This window comes from Anabrus simplex, chromosome 13, assembly GCF_040414725.1.
Source record: "Anabrus simplex isolate iqAnaSimp1 chromosome 13, ASM4041472v1, whole genome shotgun sequence".
Lineage (NCBI taxonomy): Eukaryota > Metazoa > Arthropoda > Insecta > Orthoptera > Tettigoniidae > Anabrus > Anabrus simplex.
Genome location: NC_090277.1, coordinates 77525532 through 77543726, shown reverse-complemented (window position 1 = coordinate 77543726; position 18195 = coordinate 77525532). Strand labels below are relative to the sequence as shown.

Sequence of the window (18195 nt, the reverse complement as noted above, 5' to 3'; positions counted from 1 at the left end):
ATGACGTCTGAAAATGATGGATTTATAATCAACAACTTAATGCTATGCCATTCTAAGTAGTAAAGTTTAATACATAGAATGTTGATATGTCTCGTATGAGAACAAATCAGGCAAAATTCCTATTAAAATAAAAACAACCAATCGATTATTTCATATCCACTCCAGATTATGTGCACCAGAATGAACCACGCAGGCTCATCAGCATCGATGGGGGATGAGCCAAAAAGTCCTCTAATTTGAATATTACTCGTGTGGCAACACATAAGTTTGTAAAGATTGGGCAGTGAAAATAAATACCTTCACTGGAAAACATCGAGGGTGCAATAACCCATCCTCCGTTAATCGTCACTAGACCGCACGCCTTAATATACAAGGCTGTGACTTGGATGTTCCATGACAGGGGTAGTGAAATCTGGACAGCCGTACAGAAGAGTTGGATGTGAAAGAAATTACTCAATAAAGTACACCTACATTTCATTCTTATGAATCTTTCTCATACGATCCTCGAATTAATATCGATGTCACTGCAATGTTCTCCACGATAGTGGAATTACGATGCATAACGAAGTACATAGGTTAAGCCTCCCTGGCTCAGGCGGCAGTGCACCGGCCTTTCACCGCTGGATACCATGGTTCAAATCCCGGGCACTTCATGTGAGATTTGTGCTGAACAAAGCGGAGGCAAGGCAGGCTTTTCTCAGGATATTCTAGTTTTCCCTGTCATCTTTCATTCCAGTAACACTCTCCAATATCATTTAATTTAATTAATCATTGCCCCAGATGAGAGAGACACGCTTCGGCAGCTGGGACATTTCCTACCCTCGTTGCTAGATGGGGCTTCATTCATTCCATTCCTGACATGGTCGAATGATTGGAAAAGGCAGCGTGTCTTTTCAACTAAGAACATATGTACATTATCGGAGGAAAAACTCCCGTGTTATTGGCAAGATTAGATTCATACTGCAATTAACTTTAAGTGAGGAAAAGATCCAACACAGCTACATGGTTGTTGTAATCTGGAAAAGAGTTAAAAAATCATAGCGCAAGCCTCTCAAGTTAAGATAAACAATGAACGTCAGAACAATAGAAACCTTTTGTCTCTTTTTTGACCACATTGCACAACACTTCAAAACTTCGTCACCTGCGGTGTCGGGTTATTTTTTCATACTTTCCCAATTATGTTAATTTGAGGATGAGGTGTTTCTAGTCGCGATATAGCTTGTGGGACAATTTCCCTAACCTATCTTTGTCATACAAATTGTCTGATCTCAGCGGTTATACCATTGTAAAGTCAGCCGAATATTCAGAATTTAATGAACAAAAGCCTTACATGAATTTCACTGTAATGTTCTGCAAAATTACAAGCCAGCGTTAACTCATGTGTGTCATCTAGTAAGTGCAGGCTGAGCTGGGTGAAGAATGTGCTTGAAATGTTCTTAAGGATAAATATTCTTGTTTGATTTTTCAGTTCATCTGTAATTCTTGCCAACATGTTTCCACAAGAAACAATGTGGTAAAACACCGTGTCCTGCTGCGTGAAGAAAACCGTGACCGTATCCTGCACAACCCGGTTCGATAGGAAGCGACGACTTTTCAATGACTTTTGGCGGACATTGAAAGCGTGATAAGGGCGTAGCTAAGAAAACACTAATAATATTATAGGCTTTACAGTCCACTAACTACCTTTACAGTTTTCTGAGATGCCAAGGTGCCAGAATTTAATCCCACAGGAATTCCTTCAGGTGCCACTCAATGTACCGACACAAGGATCACGTATCTGAGTACCTTCAAATAACAATTGGCTGAGCAATGATCGAACCTGGCATGTTGGGGTTAGGAAGCCTGCACATCAAGCGTTTGAGCCACTCAGCCCGGCTGTCGTTTAACAAAGGACCTGTTAGAAAAATGGCACTGCATACATGAGAAAAGTGCGGCCTTTCACGTGAGCTAGAGGAATGGTAACACCGACAAATGTACTACTGAGAAAATTTAATTTTGTGTACCTAGGTATGGATTGGCCATAGCGCAGTTAAAAGTCGTCACACACGCTGAGACTTCGTACTTTATAACATATTTGTACGTTGAACACAAGTGTGTAGCCACTGTATTATAATCCTTTTAAACATTAGGATCAACATTATCGGCAATGTCTAAGCCTCTGTTCTGCTGGAGCGAAGCTCCAAAAAGAAGTAATGAGCAATGATACATTACATCAGTGTAGCTATTGACTAGTGAGCGACCATGATTGTTGGAAGACGAGACTTACGGGAAAACGTTTTAACTCATGTACTAAAATGGTGTGTTGGGTGACCAGTGTTAGCAATTATGGTCTTCCTAAGACTTTTAGGAAAACTTACTACCCCACTTCTTACAAAAAAAGTAATTATTCACGAGTAAGGCCGCAGATATTTAAAAAAAATTAACCTTTACAATAGACCTTCTACCACATGTTACTACACTGTGTGAGAAATATTACCACTATGGTAACAGTAGTGTGTGAGAACCGATTACCAAATTACGAACGACAGAATGAGAAAAGTCTACCAAATCCGTAGGAGAAAGTCATTCTACAGTACGAGTCAGCTTATGTAATTTTAATACATGCTTGAGCAAATTTATCTTCACACGGATATCAACAGCTCAGCCGTACCATCGAATGACAGGCCAAATACATCTAATTCTGGCACTTTCACTAAAGCTCGTATCTCATTCGTACCAACAGTGATCGCTTTCAATTACACGTGAGCAGGCGCGTTCGAAGAATAGATTTCTGATTTAAAAAATACTACGACATTCTATCGCACGTATGGGCGCTATCCAGTACGGTGAACATGTTTTCGAAGAAAGTGAAAGTGCACATCAGTATTCGGTACAAAAAGGAGGGGGAGCGCCAGTATGTGCAAGAAGTTCTTTATTAGTGATCTTTAATGAAACATTTTAAAACAATCATTACAATAATATCAGCACACTCAATGTACGAGTGATTAGTTGTCTTATAAGATACATTCCAAGGAAAACGTACTATCGAATTCATCACTTCAGTTCGAACGCATTTCAGTATATCTACGCAAATGATTAATAAGAGTTTCTCTCCTCCGAAATCTCTTACCACAATGGTCACAACCATATGGAGGTTCTACACTATGAGTTAGCACATGTCGCTTAAGTGTGCTATAAAGAGGAAATCTTTTACCACATTCATTACACCCGTACGGTCGTTCTTGACTATGAGTGCTCATGTGTGAAGCAAGATTGCACTTTGCAGAGAATGTTTTACCACAATGATGGCAACCATACGGACGTTGGCCACTATTAGAGAGCTTTTGTACTTTAAACGAAGATTTTGTACTACTTTCCCTACGAACGTAAGGACGTTTTCCGCTATGAGTGACCATATGTGATTTAACACTCTGCTTATGGCGAAATCGTTTGCAACAAACCTTACACCCAAATGGACGCTCATTACTGTGAATAACCATGTGATTCTTAAGCTGAAACTTAAGCCAAAAATATTTACCACACACGGTACAACAATTGGGACGGACTTCAGTATGAACGGTCATGTGTAGATTAAGCTCGTCCTTATTTCGAAAACGCCTCCTACATCTCGTACAACGAAGACGACGGACTCCAATATGCGTCAAGAGATGATCGCTCAGCGAGCTTTTTAAACGAAAACGTTTACCACACTCGTTGCAGGAGTGTGGACATTCTCCAGTGTGGGTGGCGATGTGATTATTGAGATTTCGATTTTCACGAAAGCCTTTACCACAATAGGTACACCAGTAGCGATGCACATCGGTATGAGTAGCTATGTGTGTAGTTAACGTGTATTTCTCTCGAAACCTCTTACCGCATTCGCTACAACAGTACGGACGCACTCGGGCATGTGTGCGGAGGTGCCTATTCATGCCTTTGCGGAAGACTTTACCACACACTTTGCACCTTAGTTTGGGATCTTCACTATGTTTAAGCAGGTGTTTTTGAAGACGAGATTTTCGCGAAAATTTCGTACCACGTTCATTACTAGAGAGTACGAACTCGTCAATAGGTTGATTTGCCCTTTGCTCAGACTGGGACAGGAGCAGTTTGTCATGTACATTATGAGGTGGTAAATCGCACATCAGATCACTTCCTGTATGCAAGATCTTGCAGCTAATAGCTCCTGAATCCCATGGAACACTAGAATAAAAAAAATTAATACCTTTTATGAGTAAGATTATAGAGTTAGTATAGAGTTAGTGTATAAAATAATACTTTGTGTGACACCTATTGTCATGTGAATGGCCTATTTGGGCTGACTTCACGACTGATTCTCCTCTCAGTGTTAATGAGATTCTTTGGACCTTACCTTAAAGACTGAAATTCATGTTTTACGAAATATAAGCGATGACATTTTCCTTTCACTGATCGGCCATGCCCTTGAAAATAAAAGCCAAGAAAAATCATGTGCATGATAACGAGCGAGTAGCTGCAGGCTTTAGGTCATGTAGCTGTCAGCTTGTATTCAGGAAATAGTGGGTAGGAACCCCTCTGTTGGCAGCCCTGAAGACGGTTTCCAATTTTTACACCAGGCAAATGCTGGAGATGTACCTTAATTAAGGCCACGGTCATTTCCTTCCCACTCGTAGCCCTTTCCTGTCCCATAGACATTGTAAGGCCTATGTGTATCAGTGTGATGTAAAGCGAATTGGTACAAAAAGGATGTAAGAAGAGATGTGCATGATAGCCTGGAATTGTGGTCAGTTTTTCGCTTTTTGTGTGTATTTATAGTAGGCCCATTAAAAGCTGTTGAATATATTTTCTTGATATACAGTTCTTTTGCTTTCCCTTCGTGCAATACATGCAGCAGTCCCCATTGTCCCCATTCATGCCTTACCAGATATTACAATTTAGAGACTAGTTCTTCCTCACCATGTGAACATCTGAGTCCTTTGCTTTCGTCAATATTATTCTTCCTTCAAATATCACATCAGACTGTCTACAAGCATAATGAATCATTGACCGAGCGAGTTGGCCATGCGGTTAGGGCAAGGCAGCTGTAAGCTTGCTTTTGGGAAATAGTGGGTTCAAACCAGACTGTCAGCAATCCCGAAGATGGTTTTCTGCGGTTTGCCCATTTTCACAACAGGCAAATGCTAGGGCTGTACCTTAATTAAACCCACATGTGCTTCCTTCCCACTCCTAGTCCCTCCCTATCCCATCATCTACCATCGCCATAAGGCCTATCTGTGTTGGTGTGATGTAAAGGAAACTGTAAAAATAGTGTAAGTATTTTTCAATTATCTTCTTTCATATATTATACCACTCTCCCTTTCCATTAACAGAAATACGACTCGTTGGCTAAATGATCAGTGTACTGGTCATCAGTTCAGAGAGTCCCGTTTTCGATTCCCGGCCGGGAAATAGTTAATTCCAATGGCCCGGGGGCTGGGTGGGGTGTTTGTTCAGTCTCCAACATCCCTCCAACTCACACACCACACATAACACTATCCTCAACCACAATAACATGCAGTGACCTACACATGGCAGATGCCACCCAGCTGCATCGGAGGGTCTGCCGAACAAGGGTTGCACTCAGCTAGAAATAGCCACACGAAATTATGTTAACAGAAAACATTTTACAAGGTAAAATCTTAAAGCAAATCATACATTTCAGTAAAGGCTAAATAAAAACTCATTAATAGGCTGAAACCAGAACAGTGTGTCATATTTCCACTTGTAATCACGTTTAGAAAACATAGATGGTAATAATAATAATAATAATAATAATAATAATAATAATAATAATAATAATAATAATAAGGCTTTACATCCCACTAAGTACTTGCACAGTTTTCAAAGATGCTGAGGTGTTAGAATTTCTTCCCACAGGATTTCTTTAATGTGCTGCTAAATCTATCTATCTATTTGAGCACCTTCAAGTATCACCGTACTTAGCCAAGCTCGAACCTGCCAACTTGTACTTTGTCCACTTTACCCCAAAATCCCGCCATCATTTTTAGGCCTAAAAAGTCGTTCAACTGCTTTGTACAAAAGAGGACATTTTTGGTCGTTGGGTAGAATTATACCAAATTTCTGGTCATTTACACAAAAAATAGCGAAATATACGAGACCTCCTTCTAAACGTATGTTGGTAGAAGACTTAATATGAATAGTAAATTAATTCTGTGTTAATTAACTGAACCTGAACACTGTCCTCTTTTATTAGTAGTTCTGTGTTCATGCTTTTTGGACTTTCCTTTTTACTGGAGAGAAGCATCGCATGTATACTGTAGTATCTGAGAATATTTACATGTAAGAATTTTGTACCTCATGTACATCTACACAGGTTTAAAAGGCCCCTATTTACATTGATGAGCATAGCAGAGCAAGCTTTCTGCCAAACAGCTGCGATTTCAACATGCTCCGCTCGCTACAATGATTCTCTTGTAGATGGTGGCACCAATGCTAACTCAAGTGTATCATTTACTAACTCTATGAGTACGACAACATGATCAAATGCAGAATCCAAAAGCTAACTCAATACAGATACCATAATTATTCTCTTCAAATTAAAAGGCAAGTCTGTCACAGAGAATCTAATCAGTATTACACCACTATGGGCTGACAGATGCACATAAAAATGAGATTGCCGTGACAGCATACTTTCAGATATTGTACAAAGCTATGATATTTTCCCACAGTAAGAAATGGTACCAAAAGCAAAGCCCAATGGAAAAACTGATACTTCACAAAGTAACAAGTTGGCAGGGTGGTAGGTAAATAAATATTCGACAGCTGGCTTCCACCTAAGATTTACTAACTAGTTGCTTATTTTACACAATAACACAGGCGTCTGAAGAACACACAACCATGGAATGGGATGCAACTTTACAGAGCTACACTTGCTAGGGCTCTATCCTTATCTCTGTTCTCTCTACAATCTATTCAAATAGTGGCCACACACTTTAAAGCTAACATCCGTCAAAACACAGACTTACATGCTCACACAAGGTGGTCCAACCAGATCAAATGAAAATTATTTCATTTTAAATGAGGTGTTTACCTCGGAGGCAAGTGATACACAAAAATACATTATTATCAAGCATTAATTTTTAACTTAAAAACGGAGAATATTTCCTCAAATATAGTAGTATACAATATAGAGTAATAATTATTTATTCAACACACAGCTCATACTTAATAAATTTATATTATTTACAAAATTCTACTCATAATACCTACTGCACTTACACATAATGAACTCGTATACAGTATGTAGAATCACATCAAGTAATACCATATAATGGCTATAAGATTTATATTACATTATATTTTTCCCCATTTTGGTACCTATCATGCATAACAACCTGCTGTGTCTTTCCCAGATTCATTTATTCCACCCTGTACTTGGACGTTTCACGATGGGACGTACAATGACTCGACGTATGATTTCATTAAATTTGCGTTACCATAAGCTTCCAATGTTCCCCATTTTGGTACCTATCATGCATAACAACCTGCTGTGTCTTAACCAGAGTCATTTATTCCACCCTGTACTTGGACGTTTCACTTCATAGTTACTGTACAGGTCCCAGGGCTCTAAGAAACGTCACTGTACTTCACTCCTACGGGCAATCCCCTAATGCAGCTGTTCAATCTCCATAGACAAAGGGATGGAATGAACTTATGCAAAAAATCCCTTATACACAATTACACGCACAGGTCTGATGGACTCAAATATTTGATTCCCTTTCTCTGTTGCAATTTCTTCTTTTCTTGAATATATGCAGATTTTTTAAAATAACCAACACTTACCCAGGTAAACTGTTCCACAACTTCATGCCTTTCCTAATCAATGAAAATTTACCTCAATCCCTTGGGCTGAAACCCCATGTAGTTTTATACTTGTTGTTAGCCATGACGACATAATTATTTTCCAACTGAAGACTCCCTCGGATATCCCCCACCCTCTCACCTCTTCGCCTGTATTGGCTTTATATAAATTCTTCTGGACTAGTCCTCTGTCTTCTCTTAATTAAAGCATCCCACAAACTTTATCTAATTTTTCTGATACATTAATTTTTCTCCTGAAATCCCGTTACAAATCTTGCTGCTTTTCTCTGCACGCTATATATTTCTTTTATTAGGTATTCCTGGTGAGAATCCAAAACACTGTTTGCATATTCCAATAATGGACGAACCATACTTATGTAACTTCACCTGCAGCTCCATTCTATTCAACTTCAAGCAAGTTTAGATCTCCCTGACTTATTACCATATCATTATTATTGTTTTAATTAGTATAATCCATTAGTTTCTCAAACATTTCCAAGTCCCCTTCCTTTCATCTAGGAATATATGTTCCTATAATTTACACTTCTTTCACAATATCACAAAGTAATTTTATCCTTAATATTTCATCCCTTTCACCAGTAAACCATTCATGTCAGTAATAAGTTTCCTTTGCCAGAATAAATATTCCCTCCAATTTCTTAAATCCTTGCTCTCTGTGACAGACAGTATAACCTTTTGGAAATATTTCTCTATTACCACACTTTCTCTCCACAATGATCTATGATTCCACTCCTATCACATCAATCTCCTCAGATTCCATCAATACACTGAATTTTAATTGCTTATTTTCTACTCTGCGACAGTTTACCAAGAGCAATCTCAGAACACCATCCTCCCTTAAAATTGATTGTTGAAGTTGGGTACCTTAAAATTCCTTACTTTCCTGATTTGTTTCTTTTATTTTATGGTTCTGTTGTTCTGTACTCCCTTCAGTACCTTAAATTAGTTTTCAAGGGTACGGATGTGCAATTATATTCTGTGGTATTGTAAACTCTTTAATACTGGAATATACTTAACTTACTAAGAAATATCTAACCCCATTACATAGATACGCATACCATGCGTTAATATTATTAAAGTGCTTACAGATCCTAATTTAAAAAATTGTGAGTATTATTCATTTCGTTATTCACACAAGACCATTCTGCAAGATCAAGCCTATGTGGTATTTTGTAACTAAAAAGTTTGTTGAATTTAAGGGGGACTGAGTTGATTTCACGTGTTCAATATTTTTTGTAAAGACTTGCCATTATCGCAGAAGTAGTAGCCCCAGGATATACACTACCTTGAATTGCCATGACACTACACTACCACTCAATTTTCACAGCAAGTTCTCTGCTATGACTGTCATTATAAATATCCATGGAAGGCCTTACTAGCTTCTTTTCTATTAAATTATTTTCACTACATCTATTGGGAAGTACATTACTATCACTAAGAAAATCATCTCTGCTAACTAACATGCTCCGTAAGTACCCTGAGGTAGATCTCCTTGCTTACATGGAACACTCAATAACACACTGCATCAAGATATAAGGTCCCCAAGATTCCCAGCTTATCAATCAATCAATCAATCAATCAATCAATCAATCAATCAATCAATCAATCAATCAATCAATCAATCAATCAATCAATACTGATATGCATTTAGGGCAGTCACCCAGGTGCCAGATTCCCTATCTGTTGTTTCCTAGCCTTATCTTAAATGACTGCAAAAGTGGCAGTCAACACAAAAGTAATGAAAACAATAATTTGAATTTAAATTTGATATGTTGATAAAGTTTTAATATCAAACCATATCACTGGTGGATCAATTTCATCACAGTGTTGAAAACTCGAGATTTATCAATAACACATGAATGCTGAGTGAGTAACAGAACTCCGAACACAAACACTCTTCACAATAGAGTTTCCGAACAACAGGAAGCACTAAAAAATTGATGCTAGGAACATCTCATCCCAAAAGATACAAGATTTAGGACAACACATAGTTTGGATATTCTTAATTAGATGACAGCATAGTCGAGAATGTAGCAGTTTGAATTGATGGATAGGCCGTACCCCTGGTACAGTTATAATGTTATTTTCTTTACGCTCCACAAACTACTTTTACAGTTTTTGGAGATGCCGCGGTACCAGAATTTTGTCTTGCAGGACTTCTTTTATGTGCCAATAAATCTACCAATATGAGGATAATGTATTTGAGCACATTCAAATATCACCGAACTCAAAAAGAATCAAGCCTGTCAAGTTGGTGTCAGAAGGCTAGCACCTCAACTGTCTGAACCACTCAGCAGGCTCCAAGAAATAAAAATCGAAGGGATTTTCTTTAAGGGTTCATGCCAGCCACTGAAATAGATTATTTCAACCAATTCAATCACCTGAAAAAAGTTTTGTCTAAGTACACCTGCACGACAGAGAAATGTGAGTGTCATACAATCAAGATACCACTTTGTATGTGCAGAGGAATGTCACTGAAAACTGTGGCATTGTTTCAATTAGCAATTGCAAGTACTGTTGGCCGGTCAAATGCAGTGGGAGTATGAATGGGCAATACTTTTCTCCCTGCTTTCTACATATACATTCAATGAGAACCTATGTTGAATGTGACTGAACAACATGATGAGAACTTTCATCACTCCAGATATCAGTGTTAAGAAAATGATGAATTCCATAATTTGTGAAACATGGTTCATCAGCAGGAATAATTCTTGGGAGAAGATCCAGTTGTCTTTCTATTAAGAAAAAAACAGATTTCACAAAAGGAAGATATTTGCGAAGTGTTGCTAATAAATGAAAAGGAGGTTTGATACCAGAATGCAGAGATGTACAGATATCTGAAAGGAGACAGAATCACGTGTCTAAATCATGGCAGGTAGATTCACTGGACTGGTCGTGTTGCAAGAATGGCCAAAAGCATAACTGTATAAGATGGCCGCTAGCTGCTAGTCGCACGCAAACTTTCTCTCGCAAAAATTGTAAATTGCAGGTGATATAGTGCTTGTAGTGATAAAAACGTTATTACATTCGTGCTGAAGTTCAACATGCTTGAAGTGATAAAGACGTTGTTACATTCGTGCTGAAGTTCAACGTGTGCAGCTAACTACAGTAAATTATCAGTGTTCTACTACTAAGTTGTCATAATGGCTCCTAAGAAGCTTCCCCCAGCCAGCCCGCCGCATGGCGCCAGCATACAAGAACTCGTTAAGCAGGCCGTAGCCATAGCCGAACAGTTACAGCCCCTAATGTTGCAGCTCCAGGAACTAAGAGCGGAATACAAGGAAAGTGTCAAACTATTACAAGATCAGCTTCAGGCTAAGGACAGGGAACTTGTGAAAATCAAAAGTGACTTTAAAAACAAGCAAGATGAACTGGAGCAATACCAGGGGCGGCAAAGTATCCGTATTTTCAGCATTCCTGAAAAGGAAGGAGAAGATCCAGATGTCATCGCAATAAGCATCGCAAGAGATCTTGGTGTCGACCTTGACCTTCGGGACATTGACAGGAGCCATCGCATTGGAAGACGACTGGGTGCGAAGCCACGACCTCTGATAGTGAAATTCATTTCCTACCGTAAGCGGAGTGATATCTTCCACAAGAAAAGACGGCTTAAGGGACGGCGGTCACAATAAGAGAGGATCTAATTGCAACAAGACTCGCAGTCCTTAAGGAGGCAATTTCGAGGTTCGGTGTACGCCAGGTATGGAGCATTGATGGAGTAATCAATATAAAAATAGGATCAAATAAGTTTAAAGTGTGCACTATGGAACAATTAAATGAACTAAAGTGATATGCGGGAGAAATTATCACAACATTTTGTTACTTTCTATTGTAGTTTAATTTTAGAGTTATCCTTGTAGTATATCATAAATTTTAACTTTAACTCTCTATTAGAACGTAATTAGTAATATAGTTTACTTTTGCTTGCCGTAGTGGTATTTTGGTGTTAGTAGCAGTAAACTGGGTTCAGTGCCTTATTTTTGTCGTGTTTATTTCCACCTATATTATTGACACATTGCCATTATCGTATTGATCGCTGTAAATTGTTATTTCGATTCCCATTCCCAATATTGTCATAATCATCTCCATCATAACGGAGAACAACGTAATTTACAGTCCCCCTGATAACGAACTTGAGACAAACGAACAGGCTCCCCTCTTCCTTGCAAACATTCCTCAAAACCTTTCACTTTCTCCACCCTCCCCCAATGTCGCTGGAACCAGCTGCGCAGGCAACAAACACCTATTGCCATTTGAGCTTTCTTGCCATTCCCAGTCGACAAGGGACATCATTAACCACCAGCTTTCTCCGTACAGTAATGCTTTAAAGATTTGCCATATAAACGCTCAAAGCCTCCTTGCGGAGACGCGAATGGACAAAATAAAACCCCTATTTATGCCTCCCAGTTTCCATGCAATATTAATCTCTGAATCTTGGTTAAAACCACATCACGCAATAGAAAGACTGCAGCTGGCGGGTTATACATTTCTTAGATCCGACAGATTAAATAAGCCCTCCGGGAGTACCGCTGCGTATGTCATGACCAGCTTACGCCCTAAAATAATCTGTAGGTCTCCAGGTCCGTATGAGCGAAAACCTGAGTTCAAGTTCCTGGAAATAACTGTGAGTGAAGTAAAATGTCTTCTGCCTGTAGTATATAAGCCACCGAAAGCGGGTTTTTTTAATGCTATCTAGAGACTCAAATACAAAATTTAGTCACTGATTACTCAAATATAATTATAATGGGCGACTTCAACATAAACCTTCTTGAACCTAACTCTCATCAGACAACCCAACTTTTAACTTCATTTAAAGCTTGCAATTTAACGTTTCTCACTCTCAACGCTACACATCACACAGACACATCACACACCTTAATTGATCTCATTGCCACTAACCAACCTGAATTAGTTCTTCATCACGGTCAAATCAGTGTCCCAGGTATATCGCGACATGATGCTATATTTATGGCCTATTCTATTAAAAGTCCAAGTTCAAATCGAAAATAATTTCATATAGAGATCTACGAAGAATTGATAAGATTAAACTTTTACAAGACGCAGTTGCAGTGCCATGGCATGACATATTTAAACTTAAAGACAGAAATGACAAAGTGACTCTCTTCAATCAACATATGACTGAACTGTACAATAGACACGCCCCTGAAAAGAAGGCTCGAGTTACGCGGAAGCCAGCTACCTGGCTCTCAGATGAGATTAGAGCACTAATGGCTGAACGCAATGCTGCTTATAGACGAGTTAAGAAACATTGCACTCCTGACAATCTACTGAACTATAAGAGACTGAGAAACGCTACGACCCAACAGATTAAAAATGCGAAACTACAACACGCTCACAGTTTAATTCAACCAAATGTTTCAACAGCTGTGTTGTGGAAATCCATAAAGAGCTTTGGAATTAAAAAAAGGACGAGACGATGACGAAATAAATATACCCTTGGAAAAACTGAATGATCATTTTTCATCTAACTGCACATTAAATGCAGCCCTGAAACAGGAAGTTCTAGACGGGAATTATGCAAAGACGTGAACAGATAGAGAAAACTTCTACTTCCGTCCAGCAACCCACTCACAAGTCAGGTTTGCTATAAATCGGATAACATCAACGGCAAAAGGAAATGACAGAATAGTAATAGAGATGATAAAAATTATTCTGGATGTGATATTACCTGTACTAATTAATATATTTAACTCTTCCCTTGTAGACAGCACATTTTCCGAAATATGGAAAGCGGGCATTATACGTCCTCTAAAAAGGTAGCTTCCCCTTCTGAACCATCTGACTACAGAGCCATCTGCATACGTTCTGCTTTATCCAAAGCGCTAGAGTTCATCGCTCATAGACAAATAACAGACTACATGACGACTTACAACTTATTTGACCCACTACAATCTGGTTTTCGTCAAGCACACAGTACTACAACGGCACTACTGAAGGTCACAGAAGACATCCGAGAAGCTATTGACAGTTTTAATACTCCTAGATTTGAGCAAAGCTTTTGACTCTGTTGACATTGATATTTTTCTCTTGAAATTGTATTCCCTCCATTTCTCGGACAGTGCCCTCCTTTGGTTGCATTCCCACCTGCATGGCCGTCGGCAGTGTGTTACAGATAGAATAAACGAATCAACTTGGCGGTCTGTGCAGTGTGGTGTGCCCCAAGGGTCAGTGTTTGGACCCCTTCTTTTTTCTATTTACATTAATGATGTCTCCCAAAACCTAACGCACTGCAAATACCATATTTATGCTGATGATGTACAAATGTACCTCCATACATCTCCAAATCTAATACTTTCAGCCACAGACAAAATCAATCAGGATCTAACATCGTTTTCTTCTTGGTCTTTGAGATGTGGGCTTAGGTTAAACCCAGCAAAAACACAAGCCATCATCCTTGGATACCAAAAACTACTCGCGAAGGTCAATCGACCAGAGATTCCATCTATAAGGTTGTGTAATACTAACATACCATTCACGTCATCAGTAAAAGTCCTAGGCATTACTTTCGATTATGACATGTCATGGAAAATGCATATCACGAACATCACCCAGAAAACATTCTCTGCATTGCACATGCTGCGCGGGTATAAATACTTAATTCCTGCAAAACTAAAAAAAATGCTGGTAGAAAGTCTGGTTTTCCCTCATTTCGACTATTGTGACGCGATTTATAGAGACGCTCGAGGCAAGTTATTGAGCAGATTACGTGGTCAAAATGCTTGTGTGAGATACGTCTGTAACCTACGGTACTATGACTACGTAACTCCTTCATATAACCATCTATCTTGGCCCCGACTAGAAATCCGTCGCACTGTGCATTCCCTATGCCATCTCCATAAAATCCTTCATTCTTCACAACCATTTTACCTTACTTCATATTTCAAATACTTATCCTCTTATCACAGTCTTAACACCAGATCCACTAATAATTCCATCCTTGATTTACCTTCCCATAGAACTGCCATCTATGATAAATCATTCACAGTAATTGCCTGCCGTGAGTGGAACCTCCTTCCCAAAAATATTAGGGGGTTAAGCGCTATTCGCACTTTCAAGGAAGCACTTTGGAGACATTTTATGCACCAGTAACGATCATCTGTAAACTTGATGCTGCTACTTACAACCATTCTATTGTTATGGATGTCTTGGTGGAGAGTCTAAAATTCTGATCCGATTTGTCTTTAAAATCAAATTTTATGTACTGCCTTTTTTTACATGTAGGATATTATTTTAAGAATTTATCCCTTTTTATACCTGATTTATTTCATCTTAATTTAATCTTAATTTATTTCATCTTAATGTAATCTCACCATTCTTGTATTATTATTAATTAAATTTGTATTAGATCTAGTTATTGTAAGTAATACAATGCAATATATGTATATTTCAGTTCCTGGTTAGATGGAAGAGAAGGCCTGAAGGCCTTAATCTTGCCAGGTAAAATAAAACATTACATTACATTACATTACAAAAGCAAGGTCATGGCCAACCGGATACCCTCCACCAGGAACACTTATTACAATATGAAGAACAGATCTGCGATAGTAATATTAATAATCTTTTTACCGACACAGCTACCAAGTAGTAACATCTAGTGTAACAGTTCATATCCTGTTGCAAGATGATATCTGTGGTTTTCTTATTATTTCAGCTGTGATATTATCATTATTATTATTATTGTGTCCTATTATTATTATTTTACCTGTGAGATTACTATTATTGTATTGTTATTATAGTTCAGTTCAATTCTGAAATGCTTGTTAGTTGCGTGATTGTAAATAAATGTATGCATATATACATGTGTGTAGATTAACACTAAAAACATGTACAGTAAGAGTTACTGTATATCAGATGTGGATGTGATATTGCTACATTGTGCAATACTGCTGGCATTACTGCCAAGTCATTGCTATGTCATTGTGAGTATTTAGCGGTGAGCGCACGTTCTTGGAAATACCTACTGGGTGCCGCGGGCGATTTCGCCATAGGGTGTAACATTTGTCGCGAGGTGGGAGTAGATCATGGTTATTTCTGGAGATTGCGTAGGTGTCTCAACTGTCTATATAAGGTGGCTGCATACGGTAGCGTCAGTCATTAATCAAACGGAAGGTGAAAAGAGACAAAATAAAGTGGAAGGTGAACAGTGATGAAATTTATAAATCAAGAACAGTGATGGAGTCAAGTGGAAGGTGAGACCTCAGGCGGTCAGTTCAGTTAGAGGGATACACTTACCATGAATGCATACAGGACAGACTTACAAAGAAGTCCTCTCGATGGAGAAGAAGCAGTCACATGGACACTTAGTCGTCAATGAAACAAAAAGGATTCATCACCAAATTAGGCTTGATACATCTACAGTAAACACCAGATCAAAGGAATACGTCGTAATTACACTCAAAGTGTTGAACATACAGTCAAGTGAACCAGTGAGGGATATATTTCGTGTATAACTGTCAAATGTCCGGTCAAGAAGAATTCAAATTCATGCCTAGTTTCTTTCAGTTGCAATGTCATAACTTCATATTCTCATCTGTTTTATCGCAAGAAGACTTACTATTTTTTCTATACAATTTAAAGAATATATTTTGTTCTATCAAATGAATTCATAGTATTATTTCAATGACAGAAGTAGATAACCTCAAATTTAATGGGGAAAGGGAATGCAAATCTCCTTTTCTCAGAACTTATACGGTATGTTGTCAAAGGTAAGTTTATTACCCCACACCCTAGATATATTCAATATTCTCATTCTATTATTGCTGCACTGAGTTGTAGCTGGCGCCCTTCAAATAACTTATGTGTAAGTAAACAGGTAAGAACTAAGTGTGAGTACAAGGTCCGACGATTTTGTATTTTATTTAATGAAAATTAATTTTCATATTTTTCATTTTTAAATTCAATTAGTATGTTTGTAAATTTAGTAAAGGAATTAAGAAACTTCTCACTAGGCAGCCTGCTAATCACTACTTACTATGGGTAGAGTCACTTTAATTTTGTAGAATTTTCTATCACCCCACCATCGAACCAAGAAGATTGGACCGTGACTGAAGTACAGGTGACAGAATTCAAGAATGATGCGGATAGACCTGTGCTGGCATTGAACTCACGATATTGGGTTCTCGCCAAAGATGGAGCTACTGAACACATAAATAGTAAATTCCATATTGTCGATGGTTAGGGCTGTAAAATCTATATAAGCTAAGCTGTACTTACTTGTCTTCCTCTTTGAGACAAGCAACCAGTTGACCAACTGTGTGTTCATCTACACATATTTCATCCTTAATATTGGTAGAAGGCTGTAAGGAATAAATATGCAAAGCAAGGTAAGATATGTAGAGAAAACAGATAACAAGATTAAAAGTTTATACATAAACATGACATAGCTGACAATATGACTTTCATAGTTGCACAACAGGAACATCAATATATTCTCCCAATGTAAAAATGAAATGAACGACATGTGTCATGTCATAATTATATGAAGAACAGGAGCAAGAAGAGGAACTCAAAATAGGATAAAAAGAACAGTTCTTGAAGAGGGCGTAATAGAAGACAAACTAGAAGTACAAGTATGATCTCCACATCACTTTTTCTCTCTTCCCACAACAGTCTGTCATCCTCTTCATCCTATTTAGTTTTCTCAAAAGACTTGTCACTTGTTTGTGCCCTGTGTTCCCACAGTTGACTGATTGTCAAAGAGACATACATTGGATCTCACACTCTTGCCTAACGTGTCCATGTTCGGTTAAACAAATTGTCAGTTGTTGGACTAAATACTGTTGAGCCCTATATATTTCGTTACCCAGAGAAAAAAAGATTCTAATCCTTCAAGATGAGGATACAACAGTTAATGTTATAAATCTTGTGGTTTTTTATATAAGTTGCTTGAGTCACACTGACAGAGATAGGTCTTATGGTGACAATGTGATAATAAAGGGCCAGGAGTGGAAAGGAAGCAGCCATGGCCTTAATTAAGGTACAGCCCCAGCATTTGCCTTGTGTGAAAATGGAAAAACATGGAAAACCATTTTCAGGGCTGCCAATAGTGAGGTTCGAACACACTATCTCCTGGATGCAAGCTCACAGCTGCGTGGCCCTAACCGCACAACCAACTCGCCTGGTTTCATCTGTTTTAAGAAGTGAAAAGTTAGATTATCGCCTTCAAGAATGTCAGTGCTATGTTCAGCATTCTGTAGCTGCACTTTACAGTTTAACTAAACCAAGGGTACATTTTGTCTTAACCTCTACTGCATATTCAAAATCTTAGGTCACATCTTGTGAAGGATCTTTCACATGTCTCAGCTTGTCTTATCCCAGCTTTTTCAGTAGAGTAAG

General features: G+C 38.4%; 1 protein-coding gene across 1 annotated transcript in view; it reads right to left on the bottom strand.

Annotated features, from left to right (window-relative positions):
• Window positions 1-2907: 2907 nt before the first annotated feature.
• LOC136884901 (gastrula zinc finger protein XlCGF57.1) overlaps window positions 2908-18195 on the bottom strand; it is a 78513-nt gene continuing 63225 nt past the window's right edge. The window contains exons 3-4 of the mRNA XM_067157199.2: window positions 17074-17156; window positions 2908-4182 (exon numbers count right to left, since the gene is read on the bottom strand). Coding sequence (XP_067013300.2) covers window positions 3039-4182; window positions 17074-17156 — 1227 coding nt within the window. The 3' untranslated portion in view covers window positions 2908-3038. The remainder of the gene's footprint in view (window positions 4183-17073; window positions 17157-18195) is intronic.